At 37.9% G+C, this 22,795-nt stretch overlaps 1 protein-coding gene across 2 annotated transcripts in view; it reads right to left on the bottom strand.

The window, feature by feature from the left end:
• SULT4A1 (sulfotransferase family 4A member 1) overlaps positions 1 to 22,795 on the bottom strand; it is a 344,339-nt gene that overhangs the window by 118,117 nt on the left and 203,427 nt on the right. For both annotated transcript variants that reach the window (XM_044088492.1, XR_006366990.1), the window contains exons 3-4: positions 1,491 to 1,571; positions 1,292 to 1,418 (exon numbers count right to left, since the gene is read on the bottom strand). In XM_044088492.1, the coding sequence (XP_043944427.1) occupies positions 1,292 to 1,418; positions 1,491 to 1,571 (208 nt within the window). The remainder of the gene's footprint in view (positions 1 to 1,291; positions 1,419 to 1,490; positions 1,572 to 22,795) is intronic.

Here is a 22,795-nt window from a genome sequence, read left to right as displayed (position 1 = left end):
AATAAAGATACCTCTTATTAAAATATAACTAAATAAATGAATAAAACCATCTTTACAGGACAAATGACCACTAGGGAGATGCAGACACTAAGACAATTCACTTGCATTGTACACTACCTAATCTTAACCCAAAGCCTCTTTAACAAATAACCTATCCTTAGCAGCAAATTATACATTTACATAATCCCCCTTGTACTGCTACTGTACCTTACAAACCTCTTTTTTCATATATATATATATATATATATATATATATATATATATATATATACATATACATATATATTTCAACCATTAAGATACACATATTTTGCTATGTACTAGCTTCCTCTAACAACAATCTGTGCATTTACTTTTATTTTATTTATTTATATTTTGTTGACCAGTAAAGTCCTACTAGGCTGGTGGCTTCTTTTCATCAGAGACCCAAGGTAGTACTTGTACTAAATAGGCGAAATTTGGCCAGGGCACTGGGGATATTCCCTTAGTCTTTTCCATAAATGTTGTCAGATCTTTTGATCCACCTGAGCTACCATCAACTCAACCAAATGGGGCCTCAGTTTAATATCTCATATAAAGGATGTACATGGGTGTCACCATTCATGGTTCTCTTACTTTAACAAATAGGTAATGAAAACTTAAGGTAAAATTATTCATATATCGTAAAGTAAACTGATCCTGAGAATTTGGTTATAATGTACAGATACTGACAATTTGTATACAATGTATTTTCTTGTTTTATTTTACTAATATAATGATGTCTATATAAATACTGTAATACTGTAATATTGAATGCAATGAACTATGTATGTAACCTTCTTATACACATTGTGAAACGTTTCTCCCCAGCCCTCGGCTGAAGAAGGACTTCCACCTCAGTTGGGTCATGCCAGTTAACAAATGCAAACAAACAAGCAAAAAATAAATAAACTGATGGACAAAAACAACTGTCACTCACAAGTAAAATTATTAGATACTTGATATATTTATAGTACTAAACAACGGATTGCACTTGTCACTGTCACACAGAACAGAAATACAAACTTCACAGAATTATAAGTTCTTAGGCCATAACTGAGATACTCACTGTCAAAACTACCAACAAACTGGGACTCGATGATGCAGTGGCCACTTCTCTTGTTACAGGCAACAGAATGTACCAAAATTATATATCTGCTAGGAATATTGGCCATCTGAATGCCACAAGAAACAACATAATCTTAAGTGTTGTGAAGACCAAAAAACTGTAAGGAAATATTAATACTGCATGGAAATAAAAATTACTTCTTACATTTATCATTCATAAATCTCCTGCAGAATTCTTGGAATGTTCCTCTGTAGCTCATAGTCCTGAGGGAACGATGAAACTGATAATAGGAAACTACAAGGTCTTTAGGATTCCGTGCCATGTATATTACCTAAAAAGAAAAAAAATCAATTGGATTTCTTCTGGGATGTGCTTCCTGTTACCTGGCTTTCCAGATACTTACCTTTGAGTCTCCTTTATGCAGGTCTGTAGGCAAGAAGCGATAAGGCAGATGGCTTTTTATGAGACGAGGGGATGTCAGCTCCTAGAAAGAATACAGACATCAGTTTACTGCACAGCTGACATATACTAATACACAATCTCAATAATCATTTAACATGATGTCTCACTAGTGGTAAGAATTTTTGTTTCCTCCCATAATGTAAAGGTATAATGTACTCCATGCAGTATTCCCTTCCATGGCCATAATAAGAATATAATACATTATAGTAAATAGTAAGACGTTGTCCTTTTAGATTGTCAGCTAGAGCGTCTTCTGCGTGGAGACATGCTTGAATGGGCGTACCTTTGTTGAAGGTTGTGCGTCAGGGCTGGCAACTCGGCACGTAAAAATCTACTGACAATCATTAGTGGACTGGAGTTCCACTGTGGCGAAAGCCGAAAGACACAACAATAAATTTGGCAGCTTATTGCAAAGAGCTCACCTTATCCCAGACTACTAACTATACTACAGAAGTGCATGTGCACTATACATGATTTCATGTAGGTACATTATATATTATGTTACACAGGTATGTTATGTATTGTGTTACATAGGTGCATTATGCATTTTTATGCAGCTACATTTACTTTACCTTCTTAACTTTAAGTGCCATCAAGATAAAATAAAACTTTCTTTACTATAATAAAGTTTCCTCTATATCAAGCAACTACTTCCCATGTTCGTCACACTGAAGCAGAATAGAGAAAGAGAGTGCAAGGGAAGGAAAGAGATATGGGAATGGAAAATACCTCTCATCTCTTCCTGATTTTGTAGAACATCCCTGATTTTTCCTTTTATGTTTGCCCTATCTCTCTTAAAAGTTTTCATTTTCTGGTAACTCATTGAGGATTTCAGCCAATAATCTATAAAAAATGTTCACTTCCTGGAAAATCATTGAGAATTTCAGACAATAATGCCAGTCATTAGAGTTTAATACTTGCTTCTTCTTCTTTCGGCTTTTCCTGATTAGGGGTCACCACAGTGGATCACCTGTCCACTCATGATTGGCAGTGGAGTTTTATGGTGTCGAGTTGCCAGCCCGGCACCCAACCTTCCACAGAAGGCACACACACGCATGCATTCACACCTAGGGCCAATTTAGAGTGTCCGTGTCCAATCCACCTACAGCATGTCTTTGGGATGTGGGAGGAAACCGGAGCACCCGGAGGACATGCAGACTCCGCATAGAAGGCACCCCAGCTGAGGATCGAACCGGAGAACCTCTTGCTGTGAGGCAGCAATGCTAACCGCTGCACCACCGTGGCCACCCATAGAGTTTAAGACTTGCTATTTTTCAGAAAATGAATGTAGATGCAAAGCCTGCAGTTTTATTAACTTTTTAACTTAAGAGTAGTATTTTAAAACTGTTACTGATTTTTAGGTATTTGTTTCCACATTACTTTTGGGTTTGTTTCTAATTCTTAAGTTGAGAGCCATGGCAAGGAAGGAAGGAAGGAAAGAGACAGAGAGAGAGAGACAGACAGACAGACAGAGAAGCTTTTTTAAGTACTATAATATCACATACACGGCATACCTCTCAACCTCTTAGCACAAAAAATCTGGACAAAGCCTAAAATAATGGGGAACAAAGGCCCAGAAATAGGGACATATTTTAAATATTCCTCTTTTTAAGTTAGAAAGTTTCTAGAATAATATGATTGGTGTTAGCATCCATTTTCTAAATGATATGAAGTTTGAAACTAAAATGTATGTCATCATTTAAAGACTTCAATCTTCAGTGATTTGCCAGAAAACCACACATTTTTTGAATGCGAGGCAAAAATATGGACAGTTGAGAGGTATGATGCAGAGTGCTTATATTAAGACGTCAACTAGCAAATTAACTCTCTTTAGATTCATAACTTGCAGCTTCTCCCTTTGGGGGAAAATGATCCATTTCCAACTTGCCCTCATTCCAAAGACAACAAAACAGCAGGTATAGTGCACAGATAGACCCTCCCCTCCCTCCCCACCAGTGGATCATACATTCATGAATTGCCTGAACAAACAGGTCCTGTCAGAGGTTAGAAATTATAGGCCATCATTCCTCTGCGCAAGGTACATGGGCAAGGTCAAGCAGGATAAAGGGGTGAGGGGAGGCTGAATTAAGAAAAAGTATATGCGTGAAAGAGATCTTCCTTATGGAGAAGATGAGAACTGATGTGTTAAGGCTGTATGTAGCACCTCACATAGCAGTGTGCAAAAAGGAGCAGAACGTTTCCTGGAAACAACCGCAGCATTCTCGTTGTCTCATTCTGCTACACTTGGCATAAATCCTGACCTGAATATAAATGCAGGGTAGCTTAATGGAACTATAGCATATAACAAGGTGCAACCTGCTGTTGCATATCTTTTAGTGTCTACTGTTTCCATAATAGTGCTGTGAAGTCATGGTTTTGTTTGCTTCTTTTGGGCATTTCACACAGACAGTTTAAAACAACAGAATACTACAAGCATAAATGCTATGCAAGCTGTTACAAACTGAAGCAAGAGTAGCAGAAGCCGATACAAAAATATTAGGTACTCATTTTACTTAATACAGCATTAGATCATGAAATTACAAACCACATTGATAATAAATGCACACTTCTAGTAAGATGAATATCTTAAATTTGCCATGGTGACATAACACAGCCACTACATAAACAACTTACACATCATTTGCATATACCAATTCATACATCACCTTGTCTGTGTTCATTTTGTCAAGAAGGAGCTCAGCAAATACCTGCCAAATGAAATTCATTAGAAACCACATAAGAGGCTACAGCAATCCTATTTTATCACAGAAAAGATGGATATGGACTAGTAGCTACTGGACTGGTTTTCTGGATGTTGGTTTGTAGGTCCTTGGCCTCAAAGCTATGTTCTCACATACTGTTGACACCTGTTCTAGGTGGAGTACAGTATACCTTTACATTTTGTCCTCAGGTCTAAGACTTGGACAGAGAAACAGGAAGAGTACTGGAACAGTTCTAAAATGAAATATGTTGCCTCACTTAAAATAATATTTCTACAGATTAGAAGGGTATTTGTTACTATATAATGCTGTGCACTTTATCTATGCAACATAAGTGTCATTTTCAACCCAACCAGCAACAATTACTATGAACTGAAAGTCTGACCTTCATTTGACATACTTCTTGCTTGTTAAGTCCATGAGCTTGAAAGATGCTGCCATCAGTGCAGCACTACAGAAACAGAGAACTTGGGAAGCTCTTCCTTCTTGGAGGGGGAATTAAATATAGCCCACAGAATGATTTTATTTTTTAAATGGAAGTGAAAACTGTAAGGGCTGTAAGTTCCACCCATATATAAACAAGCAAATACACAAGCTAAGTCTAATCAGTCCACATCCCTGTTTAACAAATAAATAATATAAATCCAAACCAGCCCAGAAGTTGAAAATGTTGAAACACAGGTGCCCAGTAGGAAGGTAGCTGGAATAAAGAAGCTGAACCACGACAAAATAAAATCTTCATTTTAATACAAAATGGTGAGCGCTTTCTCAATGGTAACCATTGCTTCATCAGACAGTTCATTCAAACAGCAACAGCACTTAAATGCTTTCATTCATTACTAGAACAACCAATCCAACCACTCAAAGTTAATTCAGCACTCAATTAATTACTATGGTTACGTTTTGCCCTTAGTTCATTGCTGAAGTCAGGAAAAACTCTGTTTAAAAACCACATGCACAAAATGTAAAGACAAGAACATGTGGATAACAATGACCAATGCACTCGGGGAGGAAGAGGAAACAACGAATCAACAGCCAGGAGGGAGTGTCCTTTCACCAAATGAGCACATTCCGTTTACAATACACAGATGGAAGTGCCATCGTCTTTGGCAACCAATGATAAGGCAACAACTGCCTCTACAACTACAACCGTGGTAAGAAGGAAGATTAATATGGAAGGACAACAGGTTTTTCCTGTTCTACCCCTACCGTTTCGAGCAGGGAGAAGATCTGTGGAATAGGACATTTACAAGGGCCAAAAACGGAAAGAGGCACCAGGTCAGTTACAAACTCACACTTTGAAAATGTGGGGATATGGGCAGGAGAGTTAATATGGAATATTTCCAAATATGAACTTTCAGCAGCTGAGACTTCTTTATTAAACAGAGGTTTAAATTTTATACCTTTGACTAAAATGGACATTAGTGAATTTCTGTTATGTCTACGTATGTTTACTAGAAATGTAACATTGAAACAACAATTTGGAAATGGCAATGTGGCAAGGGATGTTCAGTTTAAGAAAAACAGTCTGTATGTACCAATATTGCCGCATAATATAGAAACCTTCTTAAAAGCTTGTGAAAATGCCATTTATAGCACAGGAAACAATAGTTTTTCAGAAGAAGGAAAGTATAATTTGACAAAGAGTGAGCACAAAGCATTGTGTGACTTGCAGACCAATGATAGCATAGTTGTAAGACCCGGTGACAAAGGGGGACCAGTGGTGATATTGAATGCTGACTTTTATAATACCATTAGATAAGGATTTGAAGAATTTTCTCCAACAATGCACATGATTTGATCTATTAGAATCGTTATGTGATACAGAATTACAGGATTTTATGTACTTGAGTGATAAATTTTTAAAGCCTTCCAAAGTCATTGTTTTTAGGTCTAACCATTTTTTAGAACATCTAATTTTATAAACAGAAAATAGATCATCAAAAGTCTTCACTTCTTTGTATTGATTTTAATTGGTAGTATATGCAGAATAGCAAATTTCCAAGAAGTAAAGTTTTCTTGACTATGCTTTTAATTTTTTCATTTTTATGTCTTTCATAGTTGATTTGAATATGGACAGCTACAAAAATATATGCAGAATTTATTCTGTTTTGATTCCTTAAGCTCAACTGATTTACGTGACTTACTTAACAGGATGTTGTTTGTTATAGTTTCTATCTATAGGACATTACATAGTATCTGTAGAATGCCACAAGTATGCGTTAGGAATCTACAGTTTAATGATGCTCAGTTACGTATTAAATACATTTCATCTTCTACAAAATGATTCAAGAAGAACAATTTAGAGGTTTAATTTTTCAAGTTGAAAGTCTTTATTCAGTTGTTTGTGTAAATATACTGGATATAGTTTTTGCCGTTTGTTATACAACTTATGGTTCTTTGTTCATGTATACTTTGTTACTTGTTTTTCTTGCAATTTAAAATCCTTTCAATAAAAAAAATTTAGAAAAAAAAAATTTTTTAAGGCAACCATGTTCCAAGGATCTAAATCAAATATATTAGCCAAGAAAAACTGAATGTATACACTTCTCTCAGAGATTATCCATATAATTATTGAAGTTAGCTCCTGACACATTTCTTTACTGTGACTAAACTGAACAATTTAGCATGCTAGAAGTGTTCATTGTTAACTGTCAAAAATGTAATACAATATTAATAAATGAAGCTTAGCTTCAGACTCACATGTTAACACAAATCTAATTAGCCAATCAAGTCATGCATTCATTGATTCTCTGACACTTGAGTTAATACAGTGAGGGTCAGTCAGGAGCTGGATGCTGTCTTAGTAGACTACAGGCATAAGATAGAGAAACAAAGATGGAAGGGGTACCAGTGAATCAAAGAATGATGCATGCAACAGTAACAGGTAATGCAGAAAAGTGAAAATATGCATTCAGAACACATGGACAGAAAAAGTAGTTATCAGTTAAAAATGAAAATGACAAGCAGATAAACTTATTCAGGCAAGACTAAATTAATAATCCATAATAAGATGGAAAACGTACACATATTCATGCAAACATAACTCACGTGTTACAGACAGAGGCACAGGTGCATGCACGCATACACGCACATGCAGACACAGACACACACACAAAATTTGCACATGCATTCACAGACATGTACACTACTCATCTCATTCACACACACAACATACACACAGACACAAGCTATCCACATCTCATTCACATACACAACATACACACAGACACAAGATATCCACATCTCATTCACACACACAACATACACACAGACACAAGATATCCACATCTCATTCACACACACAACATACACACAGACACAAGATATCCACATCTCATTCACACACACAACATACACACAGACACAAGATATCCACATCTCATTCACACACAACATACACACAGACACAAGATATCCACATCTCATTCACATACACAACATACACACAGACACAAGATATCCACATCTCATTCACACACACAACATACACACAGACACAAGATATCCACATCTCATTCACACACACAACATACACACAGACACAAGATATCCACATCTCATTCACACACACAACATACACACAGACACAAGATATCCACATCTCATTCACACACACAACATACACACAGACACAAGATATCCACCTCTCATTCACACACACAACATACACACAGACACAAGATATCCACATCTCATTCACACACAAAACATACACACAGACGCAAGATATCCACATCTCATTCACACACACGACATACACACAGACGCAAGATATCCACATCTCATTCACACACAGGACATACACACAGACACTAGATATCCACATCTCATTCACACACACGACATACACACAGACACAAGATATCCACATCTCATTCACACACACAACATACACACAGACACAAGATATCCACATCTCATTCACACACGACATACACACAGACACGAGATATCCGCATCTCATTCACACACACGACATACACACAGACACAAGATATCCACATCTCATTCACACACACGACATACACACAGACACAAGATATCCACATCTCATTCACACACACGACATACACACAGACACAAGATATCCACATCTCATTCACACACAACATACACACAGACACAAGATATCCACATCTCATTCACACACACAACATACACACAGACACAAGATATCCACATCTCATTCACACACACAACATACACACAGACCCAAGATATCCACATCTCATTCACACACACAACATACACACAGACACAAGATATCCACATCTCATTCACACACACAACATACACACAGACACAAGATATCCACATCTCATTCACACACACAACATACACACAGACACAAGATATCCACATCTCATTCACACACACAACATACACACAGACACAAGATATCCACATCTCATTCACACACACAACATACACACAGACACAAGATATCCACATCTCATTCACACACACAACATACACACAGACACAAGATATCCACATCTCATTCACACACACAACATACACACAGACACAAGATATCCACATCTCATTCACACACACAACATACACACAGACACAAGATATCCACATCTCATTCACACACACAACATACACACAGACACAAGATATCCACATCTCATTCACACACACAACATACACACAGACACAAGATATCCACATCTCATTCACACACAACATACACACAGACACAAGATATCCACATCTCATTCACACACACAACATACACACAGACACAAGATATCCACATCTCATTCACACACACAACATACACACAGACACAAGATATCCACATCTCATTCACACACACAACATACACACAGACACAAGATATCCACATCTCATTCACACACACAACATACACACAGACACAAGATATCCACATCTCATTCACACACACACATACACACAGACACAAGATATCCACAGCTCATTCACACACACAACATACACACAGACACAAGATATCCACAGCTCATTCACACACACAACATACACACAGACACAAGATATCCACAGCTCATTCACACACACAACATACACACAGACACAAGATATCCACAGCTCATTCACACACACAACATACACACAGACACAAGATATCCACATCTCATTCACACACACAACATACACACAGACACAAGATATCCACATCTCATTCACACACACAACATACACACAGACACAAGATATCCACATCTCATTCACACACACAACATACACACAGACACAAGATATCCACATCTCATTCGCACACACAACATACACACAGACACAAGATATCCACATCTCATTCACACACACAACATACACACAGACACAAGATATCCACATCTCATTCACACACACAACATACACACAGACACAAGATATCCACATCTCATTCACACACACAACATACACACAGACACAAGATATCCACATCTCATTCACACACACAACATACACACAGACACAAGATATCCACATCTCATTCACACACACAACATACACACAGACACAAGATATCCACATCTCATTCACACACACAACATACACACAGACACAAGATATCCACATCTCATTCACACACACAACATACACACAGACACAAGATATCCACATCTCATTCACACACACAACATACACACAGACACAAGATATCCACATCTCATTCACACACACAACATACACACAGACACAAGATATCCACATCTCATTCACACACACAACATACACACAGACACAAGATATCCACATCTCATTCACACACACAACATACACACAGACACAAGATATCCACATCTCATTCACACACACAACATACACACAGACACAAGATATCCACATCTCATTCACACACACAACATACACACAGACACAAGATATCCACATCTCATTCACACACACAACATACACACAGACCCAAGATATCCACATCTCATTCACACACACAACATACACACAGACACAAGATATCCACATCTCATTCACACACACAACATACACACAGACACAAGATATCCACATCTCATTCACACACACAACATACACACAGACACAAGATATCCACATCTCATTCACACACACAACATACACACAGACACAAGATATCCACAGCTCATTCACACACACAACATACACACAGACACAAGATATCCACAGCTCATTCACACACACAACATACACACAGACACAAGATATCCACAGCTCATTCACACACACAACATACACACAGACACAAGATATCCACATCTCATTCACACACACAACATACACACAGACACAAGATATCCACAGCTCATTCACACACACAACATACACACAGACACAAGATATCCACATCTCATTCACACACACAACATACACACAGACACAAGATATCCACATCTCATTCACACACACAACATACACACAGACACAAGATATCCACATCTCATTCACACACACAACATACACACAGACACAAGATATCCACATCTCATTCACACACACACACACACACACACACACACATACACACAGACACAAGATATCCACATCTCATTCACACACACAACATACACACAGACACAAGATATCCACATCTCATTCACACACACAACATACACACAGACACACAGACACAGATATCCACATCTCATTCACACACACAACATACACACAGACACAAGATATCCACATCTCATTCACACACACAACATACACACACACAACACACACACAGACACAAGATATCCACATCTCATTCACACACACAACATACACACAGACACAAGATATCCACATCTCATTCACACACACAACATACACACAGACACAAGATATCCACATCTCATTCACACACACACAACATACACACAGACACAAGATATCCACATCTCATTCACACACACAACATACACACAGACACAAGATATCCACATCTCATTCACACACACAACATACACACAGACACAAGATATCCACATCTCATTCACACACACACAACATACACACAGACACAAGATATCCACATCTCATTCACACACACAACATACACACAGACACAAGATATCCACATCTCATTCACACACACAACATACACACAGACACAAGATATCCACATCTCATTCACACACAACATACACACAGACACAAGATATCCACATCTCATTCACACACACAACATACACACAGACACAAGATATCCACATCTCATTCACACACACAACATACACACAGACACAAGATATCCACATCTCATTCACACACAACATACACACAGACACAAGATATCCACATCTCATTCACACACACAATACACACAGACACAAGATATCCACATCTCATCCACACACACAACATACACACACACACAAGATATCCACATCTCATTCACACACACAACATACACACAGACACAAGATATCCACATCTCATTCACACACACAACATACACACAGACACAAGATATCCACATCTCATTCACACACACAACATACACACAGACACAAGATATCCACATCTCATTCACACACACAACATACACACAGACACAAGATATCCACATCTCATTCACACACACAACATACACACAGACACAAGATATCCACATCTCATTCACACACACAACATACACACAGACACAAGATATCCACATCTCATTCACACACACAACATACACACAGACACAAGATATCCACATCTCATTCACACACACAACATACACACAGACACAAGATATCCACATCTCATTCACACACACAACATACACACAGACACAAGATATCCACATCTCATTCACACACACAACATACACACAGACACAAGATATCCACATCTCATTCACACACACAACATACACACAGACACAAGATATCCACATCTCATTCACACACACAACATACACACAGACACAAGATATCCACATCTCATTCACACACACAACATACACACAGACACAAGATATCCACATCTCATTCACACACAACATACACACAGACACAAGATATCCACATCTCATTCACACACACAACATACACACAGACACAAGATATCCACATCTCATTCACACACACAACATACACACAGACACAAGATATCCACATCTCATTCACACACAACATACACACAGACACAATATATCCACATCTCATTCACACACACACATACACACAGACAAAAGATAGCCACATCTCATTCACACACACACACATACACACAGACACAGGATATCCACATCTCATTCACACACACAACATACACACCACAATATATCCACATCTCATTCACACACACAACATACACACAGACACAAGATATCCACATCTCATTCACACACACACATACACACAGACACAAGATATCCACATCTCATTCACACACAACATACACACAGACACAAGATATCCACATCTCATTCACACACACAACATACACACAGACACAAGATATCCACATCTCATTCACACACACAGATACACACAGACACAAGATATCCACATCTCATTCACACACACAACATACACACAGACACAAGATATCCACATCTCATTCACACACACATACACACAGACACAAGATATCCACATCTCATTCACACACACAACATACACACAGACACAAGATATCCACATCTCATTCACACACACAACATACACACAGACACAAGATATCCACATCTCATTCACACACACAACATACACACAGACACAAGATATCCACATCTCATTCACACACACAACATACACACAGACACAAGATATCCACATCTCATTCACACACACAACATACACACAGACACAAGATATCCACATCTCATTCACACACACAACATACACACAGACACAAGATATCCACATCTCATTCACACACACAACATACACACAGACACAAGATATCCACATCTCATTCACACACACAACATACACACAGACACAAGATATCCACATCTCATACACACACACCACATACTCAAGATATCCACATCTCATTCACACACACAACATACACACAGACACAAGATATCCACATCTCATTCACACACACAACATACACACAGACACAAGATATCCACATCTCATTCACACACACAACATACACACAGACACAAGATATCCACATCTCATTCACACACACAACATACACACAGACACAAGATATCCACATCTCATTCACACACACATACACACAGACACAAGATATCCACATCTTATTCACACACACAATATACACACAGACACAAGATATCCACATCTCATTCACACAACATACACACAGACACAAGATATCCACATCTCATTCACACACGCAACATACACGCAGACACAAGATATCCACATCTCATTCACACACACAACATACACACAGACACAAGATATCCACATCTCATTCACACACACAACATACACACAGACACAAGATATCCACATCTCATTCACACACACACATACACACAGACACAAGATATCCACATCTCATTCACACACACAACATATCACATCTCATTCACACACAACATACACACAGACACAAGATATCCACATCTCATTCACACACACAACATACACACAGACACAAGATATCCACATCTCATTCACACACACACATACACACAGACACAAGATATCCACATCTCATTCACACACACAACATACACACAGACACAAGATATCCACATCTCATTCACACACACAACATACACAAGATATCCACATCTCATTCACACACACACATACACACAGCTTCAAGATATCCACATCTCATTCACACACACAACATACACACAGACACAAGATATCCACATCTCATTCACACACACAACATACACACAGACACAAGATATCCACATCTCATTCACACACACAACATACACACAGACACAAGATATCCACACCTCATTCACACACAACATACACACAGACACAAGATATCCACATCTCATTCACACACACAACATACACACAGACACAAGATATCCACATCTCATTCACACACACAACATACACACAGACACAAGATATCCACATCTCATTCACACACACAACATACACACAGACACAAGATATCCACATCTCATTCACACACACACAACATACACACAGACACAAGATATCCACATCTCATTCACACACACAACATACACACAGACACAAGATATCCACATCTCATTCACACACACAACATACACACAGACACAAGATATCCACATCTCATTCACACACACAACATACACACAGACACAAGATATCCACATCTCATTCACACACACAACATACACACAGACACAAGATATCCACATCTCATTCACACACACAACATACACACAGACACAAGATATCCACATCTCATTCACACACACAACATACACACAGACACAAGATATCCACATCTCATTCACACACACAACATACACACAGACACAAGATATCCACATCTCATTCACACACACAACATACACACAGACACAAGATATCCACATCTCATTCACACACACAACATACACACAGACACAAGATATCCACATCTCATTCACACACACAACATACACACAGACACAAGATATCCACATCTCATTCACACACACAACATACACACAGACACAAGATATCCACATCTCATTCACACACACAACATACACACAGACACAAGATATCCACATCTCATTCACACACACAACATACACACAGACACAAGATATCCACATCTCATTCACACACACAACATACACACAGACACAAGATATCCACATCTCATTCACACACACAACATACACACAGACACAAGATATCCACATCTCATTCACACACACAACATACACACAGACACAAGATATCCACATCTCATTCACACACACAACATACACACAGACACAAGATATCCACATCTCATTCACACACACAACATACACACAGACACAAGATATCCACATCTCATTCACACACACAACATACACACAGACACAAGATATCCACATCTCATTCACACACACAACATACACACAGACACAAGATATCCACATCTCATTCACACACACAACATACACACAGACACAAGATATCCACATCTCATTCACACACACAACATACACACAGACACAAGATATCCACATCTCATTCACACACACAACATACACACAGACACAAGATATCCACATCTCATTCACACACACAACATACACACAGACACAAGATATCCACATCTCATTCACACACACAACATACACACAGACACAAGATATCCACATCTCATTCACACACACACACATACACACAGACACAAGATATCCACATCTCATTCACACACACAACATACACACAGACACAAGATATCCACATCTCATTCACACACACAACATACACACAGACACAAGATATCCACATCTCATTCACACACACAACATACACACAGACACAAGATATCCACATCTCATTCACACACACAACATACACACAGACACAAGATATCCACATCTCATTCACACACACACATACACACAGACACAAGATATCCACATCTCATTCACACACACAACATACACACAGACACAAGATATCCACATCTCATTCACACACACAACATACACACAGACACAAGATATCCACATCTCATTCACACACACAACATACACACAGACACAAGATATCCACATCTCATTCACACACACAACATACACACAGACAGAAGATATCCACATCTCATTCACACACACAACATACACACAGACACAAGATATCCACATCTCATTCACACACACAACATACACACAGACACAAGATATCCACATCTCATTCACACACACAACATACACACAGAGACAAGATATCCACACTCACATGCACACAAATGACCCCCATGCACACACACAGAAACAAACTTCAGATTACACATTCTTTGTTAGAGTTTAACTATATATCACCTTGTATAACCAGTGACCTTAACACATATTGCAGTGGTACATTAAAAGACAGCAGTGATACATCAAGCTGACTTATTAATGTTTGCTAGTATACAAAACTGCAGTTGTTCCTACTCACTAACATAGGTGGTATTGTTTAACTAATGCTTAATTAGCATTTCTTAACTACAGACTAAAAGTCATTAACTTTCAATTCTTATTTAACATCCAGCAGCCTGTCATATGTCTAACTTCAGGCAGAACACAGCTCTCAACATTTCAGTAATTTTACTTTCCTTTAAGTAACCTTGAGACTAACTAGAATTATGTGTCGTGCTACTAATTTACTGTGACTTATTCCTGAATACTATGAACTAGCTGGACAGGATATTTCAGTCTAATATGTATATTTTTACAGGATACAAGTATCACATAGCTAAAATAGATGCATTATAACAGTTTATCTTCAAATTTAATGACAATTTTTCCAGTATAATGCTTATACTTGTTAATGGCTGTTCTATTACTTAGAGTACTACATCTCATGATAATGAAAAGCCACAATAAAGCTACTCCCTCCACGTAGTAGCTAGCTTCAAGATGGTCCGTTTAGCGGGTATTATATAGCCCCTTTCTTGTAGTTGCTGGTATGCAAGCACTACATATGTATCCCAGATCCTTCCTTAAATAAAAACGACAAATTGCCTACTTCAAAGTACTGGTTCAAACACTGATAACACTTTCCTCAGAGCAAATTTCTTGTTATAGTAACATGGCTTTATATGATTAGACAAGAAATTACTCATTCATTGGAAGTCACTTCCAGCTACCTTTCTTCCTTGAGTGCAAAACCTCCATTCACTGACAACTACATGCTCCGCTTGCTCAGTAGGTACTTCCAAAGTTCTAAGTCAATAAATTGCCTGTATGCAAAAGCATTAGAATGAGGTGCAAAAAGTTCCTTACTTGGAAGCCAACCTGTAACCAGCATACAGCCTGTGTGTAAAATGTGTGTGTGTGGGGGGGGGGACAAGTCCCAAAGCTCTTCCTTCTTCTAAAGCCAATTGATTCCAATAGGCATCCCGTGTACAAGGACACCGGAATGAATTTCCAAAGTCTAAGACCAACTTCAAATCGGCGTGCTGCCTGTGCACTTAAACGAATTCCAGGATAAATGATTCTTCCTTCCTCTGAAGCCAACTGGAATCAGCAAACTGCCTGTTTGCAAAGTCTCTGGAGCTGGTTCCAAAATATTCCTAGTTCTAAAGCTAACTTCAAATAAGCATGCTGCTTGTGTTCAAAAACGGACTCATCAACGGATAAGCGCTTTTGGTTGTAAACCTTCTTCAGATCCTGTGTTTATCTGCTTTGCTCTTCCTTTTATACTGTGTGTATTCTAGGTATTGACCAATGAGGTATTATTTTCAAATCAGACTCTCTGCCTTCATTATTCATTGGTTACACTTACTACTTGTATCCAATCTGTCTTTTTATATACACTGCCAAATCAGTTTAACTTCCTGAGTTCCTGCAAGTATGTCACTGGTTATTCTGTCCTCTTGGGAGGAGTCCATTCTCACATGTTCTTTAGTAGCTAGTTGTATAGCTTTACTGTCATGTTATTCAGTCCTATTTCTTAGTGGTTTAATGATAGAAGTATATTATCGCCCCCTAAGCCTCCTTTCTTTTAGTACTGGTTTTAAGGGGACTACTGTGTTAAAGCCAGGACTTTGACTGGCACGCAAGTTCATAATCCATTCCATTTCTATTTTTTCAGTTCTGTTGAATAAATCTCCACCTCATGCTGTAACTGAAACATAAGTTAATATCATAAATTTAAAGCTATGCCCTGGATTATGCTTTATATGCTGATACAAAGCATTAACTTCTATCTTGTTATTGATGTCTCTTAGATGCCATAAAATACGTTCTTTGAACTTTCTGTTAGTTTTGCCCAAATAGAACAACATACATCCTTCCCAGCTGGCTATATATATCACATTCTCTGTATTGCAATTTCCATTCCCTTTGTAAGAATATACTTTATGTGTGATAGGATGTTGGAACACATTAGTCGTATTAATACATTTGCATGCCTTACACTTCCCACATTTGAAAGTTCCTTTTTTCTTTACTATACTTCTACTTCTATACTATACTGTGTTGTTTCTGTTCTATTGTTACACAGTAGACTTTTCAAGTTCTTCTTGTTTTTATATGTAAATTTGGGTTTTTCTCCTACTATACTTTTAATTTTAGGATCCACTGTTAAAACTGGCCAATATTTTTGAATAACTTTATTTGTTTATTATCTGGTGCATAAGTTAATATACATCTTAGGGACTCTTGGGTTTCATTATTCTTCTGTCCTTTGACATGTTTATAATGATAATATGGTTTTCCTTTGTCTCGTCGTAATTCCATCGCTTGTTCAAAGTCCATCTGATTCCTCCTGTACCCTCTAGTTACTAAGTTATCCACCAATTGGTTAAACTCTTGTTGAAATGTATCTTCTTTGGTACATAGTCTAGAAATGCGTATGACTTGATTTTCAAATATGTTGTTAAAAATATGTGTGGGGTGCATGCTAGTCCTATGTAGCATGTGGTTCTTCCATGTAGCTTTCCTATGTAGGGCTGTCTCTACAGTTCCCTTTTTAAAGATAATACTTACATCCAGGAAGTCAATACTTTCCTGGGAGTACTTGGATTCAAACTTCAAAACGTCTGTTGTAGATGTTAGATATCTTAGAAACTGTTGGTATTGATGGACTTATCCTTTCCATAGTAATAGTATGTTATCCACAAACCAACCATAGAACAGTACTTGCTCTTTCCATATGTTATCTTTACTATTCATCCATTGTAACTCCCACTTTGCTAGTACTATGTTCGCATAGCTATTGGCACAGGGGGTGCCCATGGCAACCCCCCATTTTTGCCAATAAATATTTTTGTCATGAATGAACACATTGCTACTTAATATAATGTCCAAAAGGCCACAGATAACATCAACTTTCATTGCCATGTTGTTGGTGCATGAGAACTGCCTTACAGCTTCTATCCCATATTCATTGGGGATACATGTAAATAGACTATTAACATCTAGGGTTACCAATAATAAGTCTGTGATGTTATCCAAATCTTTCATAGTTTCTTGTAGTCTCTCCAAGAGGTGTGTCGTGTCCTTCAATACTGTTCTCGCTTTGTGCATAAGTTTTTTAAGTTCATCCTCCACATATATTGAAAGTGGTTCCGTGATCCATCCTCTGCCAGATACTATGGGTCTGAGAGGTGGACCCAGTAGATTTTTATGCACTTTCGATATTCCTTTAATTTCTGGCACAGTAGGGTGGGATACTTCAAAAACCTCAAACAGTTCCTCATCTAATTCTCTGCACATCAACTTATCATATAAATCATCTTTCACTTTTTTTACTAGCTCTTGTAACTGAGCCTTGCTAATTCTTCTATAAGTTGAAGTAAAACTCAACATTTCCAGCATTTTTCTGTTGTAATGTTCTTTATCCATAACTACTAGGGCTCCTTCTTTATCTGCGGGCTTAATTAGCTACCACGTGGAGGGAGTAGCTTTATTGTGGCTTTTCATTTTCATATGGTGAAGGTGTACTCCCTAGGCTAGAGCTTGTTCACTTTATCTTTTCACATCTGATGATAAAGTATTGCAAATTTGTATACTATTACATGCATACCTTTTACAGATCTCTAGTTGAAACAGAGAATGTATGTTTGTTACTGAATTATTAACCCGAATATAATTGTGTGAATCTGTTGCTCTTTACACACACACACACATATATATATATATATATATATATATATATATATATATATATATATATATATATATTTATATTTTATATATGGTACTTACGTATTATCGCAACCAGATTTGCGAGGTGGCGTACTGTGTAATGCTTTCCAGGAAGGTACGTGTGTTTATGGAAGAAGGGCACTGTGAAGTGTGACACACTGTTAGGACCCACTTTTTGCCATATACGAAGAGGAATAATCTGAAATTTCCTCTTTGCAGGGAGTACCCTTGTCTGAATTAGACACATGACTGCTGCTTCGCAATGGGCATCAATGGAACTGCGAGCAGACTGAACAGGTTCTCAACAACAGAAGTGCTGCCTTTGAAATGCGGTTAAAAGTGTTACTTGCCACTCCCTGACAGGCAACTTTCATTATCATGATGACTGGCGAGTAAAACTGAATACATTTATTCCTCATAACCTTCCCTTTTTGTAACATCTGACTAAGGGCTGCAGGCTTTTGGATGCAGTGTAACAGAATGAGTGATTGCTTTACTGATAACAGTCAGCAAATAAAAGGTATGATTTCTTGCCATCACTGCAACTGCTGTGTGTTCATTTGTCTGCATACTTCATTGGATGTATGAACTTTGACTCCCAATGTAAGTAGTAAGCATTTACCAGGATGTTACACCCAAAAAATAATGGTCATTCATCCCTGCTGTCACAACGAGCAGTACTCGTTGTGATCGCTGTATTCATTACGTGACGTCGGTAAAGCACGGTATCCAAAAACCTGATTTTGCCCCCTTATTCCTCTTCTAAACCCATTAGCAATATATCAGAAGACTTTTTAACAGTGCAGCCAACCCTTTTAAAGTTAACAGACACTGCTGAACTGAAACATGACCACCTCGCAAATCTGGTTGCGATAATACGCAAGTACCTTTTATAGATATTAATATATACATTATTTATACATCTATATATATATATATATATGTATGTGTATGTGTGTATCTGTGTGTTTGGGTAACTATTTGAAATGTCAAAAATACAGAGACTGAATGGCCAAAAGGACGGACTTACACATACTAAGTCAGAGATGCCATTTCTTGGAATTTTCCCTTTACTCTGAGGTATGGCAGTCTTGGAGTTTGTATATATAAGTTTGGGGGGTGCAAAAAGAAGTTTTAAGGAGAAGAGTGATTTTCGAGATTTGCTCTTCACCTGTGTTTTTGCTTTATTTTTTGGATTGTCGACACTTGGCATTTCGAGTGCCTAAAATAGGCATCCTGTGAATGTGTGCGTACATACAGACACTCATATACATACAATCAATTATAGATACCTTGATAAGAGATTCTGACAAAGAATGTTTATAAGATATTGATCTGAGCATGCTGTCTTCATATTAAAAAACTCGTCTAATAATAGGTCTACCAAAATTCAAAAACTTTCTTTAAATGTTCATCTATGTATATGTTACTTGAATATTTTTTTTGTATTACTCATTTTGCATATATTACCACTGCAACCGAGTTAGTATGAAAATATGTCTTCAGACAAACAGACCTACCATGTTAACAAAATAAATATATGAAATACTGTATATCATAGATATTAGACCATTTTGGTTCTTACACTTGATCAGATTTTGAAAAGTAATATGCATTTACAAGAAGGTGTAGAACATTTAAAGGAAACATATTCTACATTTTCAGTCATGTTTTGCATATTTTGGTTCTTGTGTAATATTTTCACTTCTCCTGAAAGATACATCTAGCTCCTAGATAGGAAGACCATACTGTCAAGAGTTAACATTTTAAAACATTCCAGTAATATCTCCTATCATCACCGATGCACTTACTGTAAACACACTACTCAATAACATAAACATAGTAAAACACATAAAAGAGCTGAATGCATTAACAAATACAGTAATTGCTGCTATTGTGTATGTGACATTGCACACCACTGCACACACGATAGCCCACTATTTGGCATTCATTAAACAGAATGCATTAAATAAAAAGAAAGGAAATGGTAAAATATGCTAATGAATGCATAAAGAGCCAAATTAAATGGCAATTAAGCAATCTAACATGGTGGAGCTATTCAAGAAGCTACAAAGCAATCATGTACACTCGCTGCTCAGTTTTGCCCTGAATTCCAAAACTCTTTGCAATACAGGCACGATTACGCTTAGAATAAATGATAGGAGTTGCTGCTGCTATCATTATCCTTTATGTGCTACAGACTTGAATTGAAGGTGCTGCTGCTGCCAGACCTCAGCTAAGAAGGGTTTTTAGACCCCATTTGACTTATCATGGACTGCATAACACAGAAACTGCAGAGCAATACAGGGTGGACAGGGAAACACTAAAGGAACTATGAAACCTCTGCTGCCTCCATCTCAGGCCCCAGGGAAATTGTGGAGAACTCATTCCAGTGGAAACAAAGGTATGTGTAGCATTACGTACACAAGCTACTGGTACTTTCCAGAGACCCACGGGGGGATATATTAGAGGTGTCATAGGCATCAGCCTCTAGAATATTTCATCAGTTTTTAAATATAAAACTACAACATGCAAGGAATCACATCTGTTTCCCACACTTCCAGAGCGCAGCGCAAGAACCATGCAGGAGTTTTATGCAATGGTACATTTCCCAGACATTGTGAGGGCCAAGGATTGCACACACACACACACAAAAATAAAAGCTCTATTCAGTGAACCGAGAAGGAGGTATGTTAGTATATAAAAAGGATATCACTTTATAAGCTGTCAGGTTGTCTGTAATGCCCAAGAGATCATCTACAGTGTGTGTGTGTGTGTGTGTGTGTGTGTGTGTGTGTGTGTGTGTGTGTGTGTGTG

This window comes from Protopterus annectens, chromosome 11.part0 (genome assembly GCF_019279795.1).
Source record: "Protopterus annectens isolate FY-2018-M chromosome 11.part0, PAN1.0, whole genome shotgun sequence".
NCBI classification, from domain to species: domain Eukaryota; kingdom Metazoa; phylum Chordata; order Ceratodontiformes; family Protopteridae; genus Protopterus; species Protopterus annectens.
This window is presented reverse-complemented; position numbering and strand designations above follow the sequence as displayed.